The 12,005-nt window shown below is 39.7% G+C and overlaps 1 protein-coding gene across 1 annotated transcript in view; it reads right to left on the bottom strand.

Annotated features, from left to right (window-relative positions):
* Positions 1-9,948: 9,948 nt before the first annotated feature.
* Positions 9,949-12,005, bottom strand: part of col28a2a (collagen, type XXVIII, alpha 2a) — a 128,692-nt gene continuing 126,635 nt past the window's right edge. Inside the window, exon 37 of the mRNA XM_087988564.1 lies at positions 9,949-10,578. Coding sequence (XP_087844690.1) covers positions 10,571-10,578 — 8 coding nt within the window. The 3' untranslated portion in view covers positions 9,949-10,570. The remainder of the gene's footprint in view (positions 10,579-12,005) is intronic.

Here is a 12,005-nt window from a genome sequence, read left to right as displayed (position 1 = left end):
CGCCACTGACCGGAGGCGGGACTGCAGTGTAGCGCCGCCACTGACCGGAGGCGGGACTGCAGCATAGCGCCGCCACTGACTGGAGGCGGGACTGCAGCATAGCGCCGCCACTGACTAGAGGCGGGACTGCAGCGTAGTGCAGCCACTGACTGGAGGCGAGACTGCAGCGTCGCGCCGCCACTGACCGGAGGCGGGACTGCAGCGTAGTGCAGCCCCTGATCGGAGCCGGGAACTGCGGTGTAGTGCCGCCACTGACCGGAGGCGGAACTGCGGTGTAGCGCCGCCCCTGACCGGAGGCGGGACTGCAGCGTAGCACCGCCGCTGACCAGAGGCGGAACTGCAGTGTAGCGCCGCCACTGACCGAACGCGGGACTGCAACGTAGTGCTGTCACAGACCAGAGCGGGACTGCAGCAAAGCCATGTGTCCTCCGAAAACTACCTGATGAAGGAGCAGTGCTCTGAAAGCTAGTGCTTCCAATTAAACCTGTTGGACTATAACCTGGTGTTGTGTGATTTTTAACATTGTCTCTACTGTATTTAATTTACAGGATCCATCTGCCACACTTTCTCCTTATTCCTTTTCTTCCCTCCTGCAACATCAATAAGGTTCCCCTTGTTCACCTACCATCCCACCGGATCCACATCCAGAAGGTCAACAGCTGCCATTTACACCTCCTGTGAGATGCCGCCATCAGACATATATATCCCTCCCCTCCCTTCTCCATCTTCCTGAGGGAACATTCTCTCCTGGACACCCTGGTCCACTCTTCCTTCACTTCCAACACCCCTGCCAAAGCCCCACGGTATTTTCCCCTGCAACAGATGAAGGTGTAATGCCTGCTCATTTACCTTCTTCCTCCTCAGCATCCAAGGGCCCAAGCATACCTTTCAGGTGAAGCAGCTCTTTACCTGCACTTCTCACAGTCTAGTCTACTACATTCACTGCTCACAATGTGGAGTCTTCTACACTGGGGAAATGAAGCCTATACTGGGTGGCAGCATCGGCAGAATACCTATGTTCTGTCTGCAAAAAAAGACTATTAACTGCTTTTACATCTTTCTAAGTCATGTGAAATTTTTCAGTTTGATTCCAAACACAGAATTGTTAAATAAAATGATTTTGAAATTAAAGGCCATAAAAATCTTTTGACAGTCTATCTTCTGGCTTGTATTGTATCGTAGGAGGTTTTTTTACTCTATTCGTATGTCCAGTAATCTCTGCAATAATTTGCTTATTCAAATAATAATTAGTGGTTCAGTAGCACAACTATAACATGGAAAACAATCAGAAGAGATTGTTAAATCAATCAGAAGAGATCTATCAAATTAGAAGTGAAGTATTTAAAATGCAATGAATAGCTCAAGACTGTAGTCACACGCTGGGGGAGCAGCATATATATTGTAAAATGTTTGACACAATGAGTTGACTATCATTAGTATCTGTCATCTTTTTCTTGGCACTTTTAAACAATTCTACAAGATGAGTATTTGGCAAAGGCAGAATTGGGATGAGAGGTGGCAAATGGAATTCAATGCAAATAAATGTGAGGTGATTCACTTTGGGAAGAATAAAGGAAGGCAGAATACTGGTTCAGTGGAAAGATTCTTGGTAGTGTGGATGTGCAGAGTCTATGTACATTGATCCCTGAAAGTTGCCACCCAGATTGACAGTGCTGTTAAGAAGGCTTATGGTGTGTTAGATTTTATTGGTAGAGGGATTGCGTTCCGGAGCCGTACTGTCATGCTGCAATTATCCAAATACTAGTGTGGCTGCAATTGGAATATTGTGTACAGTTGGTCGCCCTATTACAGGAAGGATGTGGAAGCATTGTAAAAGGTGCAGAGGAGATTTACCAGGATATTGCCTGGTCTGGAGGGAAGATCTTATGAGGAAAGGCTGAGACTTGGATCTGTTCTCATTGGAAAGAAGGCAGCTAAGAGGGGATTTGATAGTGATATACAAGATGATCAGAGGAGTTTTTGAAATTAAATTCCCTGATAGGGTAGACAATGAAAGACTTTTTCCTAGGATGATGACATCAGCCTGTATGAGGGGATATAGCTACAGATTGAGGCGTGATAGATTTAAGACAGATGTCAGAGGCAGGTTCTTTACTCGGAGAGTGACAAGGGCGTGGAATGTCCTGCCCCCCAATGTAGTTAACTCAGCCGCATTAGGGAGATTTAAACAATCCTTGGATAATCACATGAATGATGTTAAAAATCACACAACACCAGTTTATAGTCCAACAGGTTTAATTGGAAGCACACTAGCTTTCGGAGTGACGCTCCTTCATCAGGTGATTGTGATTCATCAGGCAATCACCTGATGAAGGAGCGTTGCTCCGAAAGCTAGTGTGCTTCCAATTAAACCTGTTGGACTATAACCTGGTGCTGTGTGATTTTTAACTTTGTACACCGGCATCTCCAAAACACATGAACGATGACGGGATAGTGTAGGGGGATGAGCTTTGATTAGTTCACAGGTCAGTGCAACATCAAGGGCCAAAGGGCCTGTTCTGCGCTGTATTGTTCCATGTTCTAACCTCATGGAAAAGTTCAGGGTGCTCTCAGAATTGTTTAATTTGTAATACATCACAGAATATAAATGTAATTTTGGCTATAATTTTCTTAGCGTTATCTTCAGTGCTTTCTTCCTTAAGCCTCTGAGTTAACTCAACTGATGATTTGGGTTCTGATGAGAGGTTACTTACCTGAAACATTAGCCATAATTTTCCTTTTTTTTCCACTAAGTTAGGAGATAGAGTATCTTGCTTTTAAAAATGCCTATAAAATCTTAAGATGCAGGAGCAGAAGTAATCTATTCAGCCCATCGAGTTTACTCCAACATTCAGTGAGACCGTGGCTGATTAGATATTACTCAACTCCCGGAAAGGCACATTCCTACCTTTTCCTCATAACCCTTGATTCCTTTACTGATTAAAAATCTGTCTGTCTCAGCCTCAGTCTGAACAGTCCTTTGTGGTAAAGCATTCCATAGATTCACAACACTCAGAAGAAATTTGTCCTAATCTTTCTCTTAAATAGGTGACCCGTTACTCTCTCCAAAATCTTTCTAAATCTACCAATAAGGTTGCCTCTCATTTTTATAATCTTCAGTGAATACCGGCTCAATGTACACAACCGCTTCTTATAAGACAGCTCGACAATCTGTCCAAACCTAGGATCAACCAAGTGAATCTTCTCCATACAGTGTCCAATGCTAGTCTATTCCCCCTGTATCCACTGGCAAATTGGAGGCTGGCGGTCACTAAGAGCTACAGTGAACCAACAAATACCAAGCCAGTAGCTACAGAGTTGCAGTGAAGGTCAGGGCCAGTGAGAAATTGTTTACTTTGAGGAAATTGCAGGGGTTGGAGGGGTGGCTGTCAGAGTGATTCAGAGGCAATGGCATTCAGTAGCCTCCTCTGGCCTCCTCCTTACACCTAGATCGGGCAAATGAAGGACTCCCTCCTCAACCTGGCAGGTAGACTGCACTGTTTCTCCAATTAGGCAAGCAACCAATTTTCTTTTTGGCTGGGATGGCAAATTATCATAACAGTGGTAAGCTGAAGTCCTTGTAAGGGGCATTTATAAGTGCTATTGGGAAAGCTTTAAACTAATTTGGCAGGTGTATGGGAACCTAAAGAGGATAGATGAAATACCAGGTTTACAAAATATGTGGAGGTACAGCTGGCATAGAGAATAACAAGTTAATAGGTGAAATCAGATGAAAGAAGATAAAAAAAAGAGATCTAAATCAGAATTACAGTGTATGTATGTGAATGTGCAAAGTATAGTGGATAAAATGGAGAATTTACAGGTGCATGTTGCCATATGGAAATATAATGTTGTAGCAATAACTGAGATCTAGCTCAAGGAAGGGCAAGACTGGGTGTTATATTCCTGAGTACAAGATATTCAGAAAAGAGAGGAAAAGAAGGAACGTGGCGGCAATGATTAAGGAGAGAAGTACAGTGCAGGCGAAACAGGATGTCTCGGAAGACAAAGGACAGAAGAAATTTGGCTAGATCTAAGGTACAATTTCTTTGCTAAATGCAGTCTATAGGCCACCAGTTAGTGGAAAGGATAATGAGGAATATATCAGCAGGAAAACTGCAGAGAAATACCACATCATGGAGTAGTCATAACTGGGGACTTCAATCATCCAAATATGGATGCGATACTGGTCGTGTAAGGGACAAGTGAGTCTCCTTCAACAAACGTGTGTCCAGTCCAACAAAAGAAAATGTCCTGCTTCTTGAAAATGAGGTTGACCAAATGGATCAAGTGTCGATGGGGCATCATTCAGGAGAAAGTCATAATTGTATCGTAGGGTTCAGAATGATGGCAAAGAATGACAAACCTCAATCCAGAGTGAAAAGAAACAATTCAGTTGATAGAGAGCAGAGTTTAATGGGGAAAAGATGGAGCTAGTCAGGTTTGACTGGAATGGGAGGTTGATGGGAAAACTATAACTGAATAGCAAAGAGGAGATGGTTCAAGTACAGTTGAGGTCTGTTGCTTCAAATAGGAAAGGTAGGACAAACAAATCCAGAGGTCCATGGATTTTAAAAGGAGGTAGAACTTAAGATAAGGAAGAAAAAGCATAATTATTACAGGGATCAGGTAGAAAATACAATTGAAAACCAAGAGCAACACAGACGGCTGAGGATGAGTGTAAAAGCAAATTAGAGAAGCAGAGAAACTTACGAGAAAATAAAACTGGCAAACTATTGAAAGGAGTGTCCCAAAGTCTCCTATGGACATATAAATAGTAAAAGAGTGGTAAAAGAAGGAGGAGAAGAGCCAATTATAGATCAGAAAGAAGATTTACGCATAGAGGTAGTGAGTAACACTGTGTGTTTAAATGAATACTTTGCATCGACCTTTACCATAGAGGGAGATGTTATCTTGATGATGGTGACTGAGGAGGAAACTCTGTTCACTTGAAGGATTTAAAATTAGGAAAAAAATGTTAGATAGATTGTTGGTATTTAAATTACGACAAGACAATGGGACCTGATGAGATACATCTAAGGAAATTGAAAGGAGAGAGAGTGGAGGTTACAGGGGAGCTGGCCATAACCTTTCAGTTTTCCCCAGACTTGGGAGAGGTGCCAGAATACAGAAGAATTGCAAACATTATGGCCTAGTTCAAGAAAGGCTATAAGGATGAACCCACCAATTACAGACCAGTGATGGGAAAGCTTCTGGAAACAAATATTTGGGATGGAATTAGTAGTCACATAATAAAGGGTGACTTGATGAGGATTTCTAAAGAGAAAATCATGTTTAACTAATTTGCTGGAGGTTTTTTTGAAGAGATAACTGATGTTGATGTTGCACACCTGGACTTTCATAAAGCATTTGATACAGTGTTGCACAACCAATTTGTGAAAAAAGTTATAGGTCATGGAATAAAAATGTCAGTAGTAATATGGATATAAAATTGGCTGAGTGCTAAGAAACAGAAAAGAGTGGTCAATGGCTATTTTGTCAGGCTAAGGGAAGGGTTGCAATGGAGTTTCCCAGGATATTAAGATCCTTGTTTTTCCTGATTTATGTCAATGATCCAGATCTTGGAATGCAAGAGACAATTTCAAAGTTTTCAGCTGACATTAAAAGCAGAAAAATTTTAAAACGAGAAGGACAGTGTAGAACTTCAAAAGGACTTTGATGTGTTGGTGAAGTGGACAGACAGATGGCAGATTAGGTTCAATACAGAGTAGTAATAGGTTATGTATTTTGGTAGAATAAACATTGAAAGATATTGTAAATTAAGAGTTACAATTCTAAAGCGGGTGCAGGAGTATAGGGACCTGGGTGCATATATATGAACAAATCAAGGAAGGTGGCAATACAGGCGGAAAAAGCAATCAATAAAGCATGCAGTGTCTTCAGCTTTATTAATAGTGGTATAGAGCGCAAGAGCAAGGAGATGACATTGAACTTGTTAGGCATTCATTAGACCTGAGCTGGAGCATTGTACCCAGTTGTAAGTGGCACATTACAGGAAAAATATGAATGCATTCTACAGAATGCAGAAGCAATTTACAAGAATGGTTCCAGAAATGAGAAATATCAGTAATGAGAAATCTCATCAATGAGGATAGGTTGAAAAATTTAAGAGTGTATTCATTGGACTGAAGAAGGCAAAGAGCAGATAAAATAGAGGTTTTCAAAGTGATGAGTGAGCTGGATATGGAAAACTGTTCCTGCTTATAAAAAGATCAAGAACCAGAGGGCACAGATTTAAAGTGATTTTCAAAAGGATTAAATGTGATGCAGGATAAAAAAACCTTTTCAACTCAGCAAGTTGTTAGGGAATGCCTGGAAATATGGTGGAGGTAGGTTCAATTGAGACACTCAAGAGGATATTGGATGATAATTCAGTGGATATAAAGTACAATAGAACAAGGAAAGAGCAGAGGATTGGCAGTAAAAAATGATATTCATTTCAAGACACAATGTGCTGAATGGCTTCCTTCACCTTAAGACTTCTGTGATTCAGTGGTATTATTAATTGATCACTAGAAACCTTAATTGGTACCCAGGGAGAAATTATGTTTCTCGCTCCACAGATGTTGCCAGACTGAGCATTTTCAGCAATTTCCCTTCAAGTATTGCTATGTCTGTTTTAAATTTCTCATCCTCAGTCTCAACTCATCATACTCTCGAGTTCACTTTTAATTTCACAATCTCTAATTGCATGCAAACCTCTAAACCCATATTCACGGCCATCACTTGATCCTGCCATCTCAATTGGCTTTGCTACTCCTATCCTATCAATCATAGGTAAAGCTAATTCTGACCTCTTTTTTGTATCACCATTTATGCCCCAACTCTGGTTAAGAAAACCCCTCCTAATTCAGTTATAACTGCACTTTTCAAAATTCAAACTGTCAAGTATTTGACGTTCCAGTTGTCATAGATTTCTACACATATTGCCAACTGCACCCTCACTTTCACCTTCGATGCCCTAGTTTCCTACAAAATCATTAATTCTTTTCATTGTGGACATTTTTCTGGTACAGCCCTCATCGTCACACCCTTAACTTCAATGATTTACACTGTTGAACACATTTAGTGGACGACTGGTTTAGCCATTCACTTCCACATCTGAATGAACCACACAGAAGACACAACGTCCTGCTCTCATTTGCTAAAGCTGCTCTCATTTGCTAAAGCTGCTCACAATCACATGATCATCCAGTAGTGGATGATTAAAAGGCCAATAAAAAAGGAGAAAATTGATTATGTAAATAAATTGACAAGAAATATAAAAACAAGCTGCAATATGGGTATATGAAAAGAGAGCAGCTAAAGTTAGTTTGGAACCATTGGAGAATACAACTGGGAACAGGAAGGAGAATTTGAGGCCTGGAGTAAGTCATCCACGAGCTTGTTGAACTGTGGATCTAAAAGGCCTACTCTTGCTCCTATTTCTTGTGCTCTTAGGTAATCAGCTATGTAGTCAGCAGACACTCCTTGTCACCCATTTACCATCTGCTGGTTTTCCATTGTGGCTCAGATGCAACTACATAGAAACCTTTCACAGAATGCAGGCATTGTAACTGCTGTCAAGAATTTTGGGTTTTGACCTGCATGGGATCACTGCCAATTGTCAAGAAATGGGCACTTAAGGTGCAGAATCCCTTTTGATTATGGTACGCAGAACGGCGAAAATATGATACTTTCAAATGGTTCCATGCATCTGTACCAAAGGAACACTGCAATCCACGTGTTCACTTTGACTTCTTCTCTATAGTAAAAGCGAATGAAATATTGTTATCTCTTGATGAATAGAGAGATCAATGATCTGTCTCACACAATGACAGATGCCACACTACTCAAAGTTGGAAGAACCACATTCATAAACATTCATCACCACGGCCGCTATCACCTTCATGGTCACTGACACAGCCATCCTTGCCCTCCACTGAGGTTACAGTTGTGGCTGCACAGTTAACAGATATCCTTACAGTATCCTTACATCCACTGAATGTATGTTTATCAGTTTGTAGTCATGAGAAACCATTGTCTGGAGCAAAACTCCAAAATTACTCAGCAGGTATCAAATTAGCATTGAATGCAAATTCTACCTTGCTGAAAAAATCATGCACGCACCATGCAGAAGCCATTTTGAATGCCAAAGATCATTCATAGCACCTGAAGATACTGCTCTAATTTTTTCACGAATATTAAATTACAATCCCTTGTTTAATCAGTTGCAGTGCTTTTCCTCATCTTTATTCCAGATAAAAGTCCAAAGATGTTTTTGAAACAAAAATGAGTTGAGTAAACTATACTATAGTTCAGGAATCTGTTGTGACAATTGTTTGACACAGGTAAGTCATACTGTTCCAACTACTGGTCAATGAAATTCACCTTTCTTAATATGACCTAGACACAACGAAGATGGTGGCAAACTGATAATGTCACTGAATGAGTATAATAGAGATCCAGGCAAAGTGCTCTGGGGAGCTGAAAATGTGTTGCTGGAAAAGCGCAGCAGGTCAGGCAGCATCCAAGGAACAGGAGAATCGATGTTTCGGGCATAAGCCCTTCTTCAGGGCTTATGCCCGAAACGTCGATTCTCCTGTTCCTTGGATGCTGCCTGACCTGCTGCGCTTTTCCAGCAACACATTTTCAGCTCTGATCTCCAGCATCTGCAGCCCTCACTTTCTCCTCAAAGTGCTCTGGGGACACAGGTTCATATCTCACCTTATGGAATTTCAATTAATAAAAATGGAATTTAAAGCTCTTTGAAACTCTCCTTAATTATTGTGAAGACCTTCAGCAATGGAAATCTACTGTCCTTACCTGGTCTGGCCTACACGTGAATCCACAGCAATGTATTGCCTCTTAACTGCCCTCTGAAATGACCTTACAGTTTACTCTGCTCAAGCACAATTAGGGATGGGTAAGCGAATACCAGCTGGGGTCAGGGAGGAAGAGATGATCGATTGAAAGTTGTAGTGACAGATGTTAGCATCTTATCTGCAGCAAGTTATGTGAAGGTCACTCATCATACATTGCACGTACTGAACTCGCACAAACTATATAAACTTACTCCTTCCATTCCAGATGACTCGTAGAAAGATTATGGTTACTTTCCCATATATTTTCCAGTCACATACCATATTTGTCCAGCTTGGATAGCAGAATGGAAGACCACAAAGATTATGGTCAGCTTTGAAATTCAGCAGGATCCAGCCCAGTGTTTGCTGAACTAATTTGATGAAAATCAAAAAATTTCCCCAACAATGTGCAGGCCAGTACAATGCTGACAATTATCTGTGTTTCTTCTATGAGAAACAGCTTTCCCATATAATAAAATTGTTGCTGAAGTACATTCGAATATGTCAATCATCAATCAGAATTGGTGGAACTAAAGAAATACAAAAGCAGCATGGAGTTCATCCTTCGATGTTCACACAGCAGAAGCACCAACATCCACTGCACAGCAAGTTGCCCATTGAGTGGGAAGGCAATGACATAACCATCAGTATTCAAAGTGTCACACTTTATATTTCAAAGTGCAAATAATTTGCAAAAACCAAAACAAAGAAATTGTTTCAAACCTTTGCTGATGCTAATTCCCAGTATCAGCAGCCACTTGGCACCATATTTCAATGTTCCAGTGTAGTCCTCCAATGAGCACTATAGAATTGAGGTGGATAGTCACATTATGAAATCTATCCCTACAATACATTTTTAAGATATCAATGATAAAAAACATATCTGTAAATTCACTTGTCCATGTGTAGCATCACAAAACATATTCAGATCTATCTTTTAACAAAGCGTATTACAATGTCATTGAACAATTCTTTAATAATCCCGTATTTTTGCAAAATATGAACTGTGTCATCTCCCATTTATACATATGTTTTTATTGCTTTTACGTTGGCCAACTTTTATTATTAGTCTCCAACTATTGTACTTGCAGCCATCCTAATAAAGCTCTAATACATGAAATGAACAGATTTCATAACATTTCATCAACTGTGCAATTTACTGTGGTGCACATGAAAGAAATATAGTTCAGTCGTTATCAGGCAACAGCACAAAAAGTGATAATTATCAGTTTAAAGTTCATAGTTTATACCACTTTAATAATTTCTGAAGAGAAACAAATCAGAAATAGTAAGGCTAGAGTTCTAGGACAAAACTTCATCTTCTCAGCTGTAAATATTTAAGTGTTCCTTCTTTGCAAGTTGTCAATTTAATGTTCTCAGCATAATATAAATCAAAACCTTAAATGAAAACCAAATATCTTTCCTAATCTTTTCTATATTTTTGATCCGCAATTATTGCAAAGATAGTCTTTTGGACATTTTGTAAAATATTTCTATTTTTCATTTTCAGCCCTGAGAATTGCATTTGTACAGAAAAATAACAAAAAAGTAGCATCTGTATTAACAGCTTTGTACAATTTGAATCTAATGCATAACTACCAAAATATAATATTGTTCATAATGTATCAAATACACAATAATTGTTTTCTGTTGTCTTCCTTTATCTCATTAAGACTTGCTGAATTACAATTTTTCTGGGATTCACATCAGGAATCTGTTGTTAAAAGAGAAAGGACAAGCTTCCATTATACAGCACTTTTCATGGTCACTGGATGTCTCAAAGCATTTTAATAATGTTAAATAATTTTTGACATGTAGTTACGTCATAATATAAAAACAAAGAAGGCAAGCTTTACATCATCTCTATAACATGTTCAGTGAATTCTTATAAATAGTGACGTGATAATGACCTGATAGCCTGTTTTTGTAATGTTGACTGAAATAATAGTACTGGACAGGACACCATGGATAACACTCCTCCTCAGCTTTGCACTGCCATGGGATCTTTTACATCCTTTCAAGCATTGAGATAGATCCTGGATTTAAATGTTCCATCCAAAAGATAGCTCCTCTGAAAATGTTCCCTCAGTACTGCACTGGAGTGTCAATCTTGAATTTTGTGCTCAACTCCTGATGGAACTTGAACCCAAAATCTTGTGATTTAGGGGCTAATATGCCATCAAATGAGTCATGGCTATTCCTCCAAAGGGAACAAAATTATTAAAGTATTTAATGTATGGTACTGTTAAATGGTATAACCATTAGGTCAAAACACTAATAGTTCTATATGTCACCAAATCAGGCCATAATCCTTGAATTAGGATCCTACTGCTTCCACTAACATGAGCGCATGTGAAGCAACACAACCACCTGGAAGTACTACGCAAGACTTGTTCAAAGTGAAACACCATGCATCTCCAGTAGATGCAAAGCTAAAGCACATTCAAAACATGGTTATGCACAACAGCAAGATTTAATGAAGAGCAATGGAGGTTACCCACTAAAAACTCTTATCTGTAATCTTTCTAAACAACAATTACATAAGAAAACTTGAAAAGAGGCAATTCCATTTGGTCTAATCAAGCATATTCCTTTAAAGGATGATGTACAAATGATGGAGGTGGATCATTGGCACGATGGCTTGCAGACATTGTGGGGTCCATTGTGTCCAGGTCTGTTTCGAGCTTGTCCTGTACTGTGTACACTACATTTATGAGGATGACCTGTACTAAACCGTGCATCAACTTTAAGATGCATCACCCTAGAAGTTATAAATGGTTCAAACTGATCTGGATGTAGATTTGAGAGATCAAGCATGGATTTAATTCACTTGTCCATAATTTTTGATGTCATATCAGCTGATTTATGCAAACCAAAAATGGCTGTTTGAGCAATGTAGAAAGTTTCTGCTGTCTAACTAGAAGAACCATGTTGAAATTATTCCTCTCAAATCTCAGATCCATTGTAGGCAGTGAACTTGTCATATGTAGTCTTTACCACACAGTGACATTTGCATGCAAAATCTCATCAAGGATGTGTAATGGGTTAGTGGTAGTGGTTAGACATGCGTCAACTTTGGTGTGCAATTTGTGTTGGCCACTTTTCTTGGGATACATAAACAAAATCATTGTATATGCTCCA

The sequence above is a fragment of the Chiloscyllium plagiosum genome, unplaced genomic scaffold (assembly GCF_037043375.1).
Source record: "Chiloscyllium plagiosum isolate Xiang-an unplaced genomic scaffold, Cpla_swu_hap1 HiC_scaffold_7, whole genome shotgun sequence".
NCBI classification, from domain to species: Eukaryota; Metazoa; Chordata; class Chondrichthyes; order Orectolobiformes; family Hemiscylliidae; genus Chiloscyllium; species Chiloscyllium plagiosum.
Note: the sequence above shows the minus strand (reverse complement) of the source record. Positions and strands in the feature narration are given on the sequence as shown.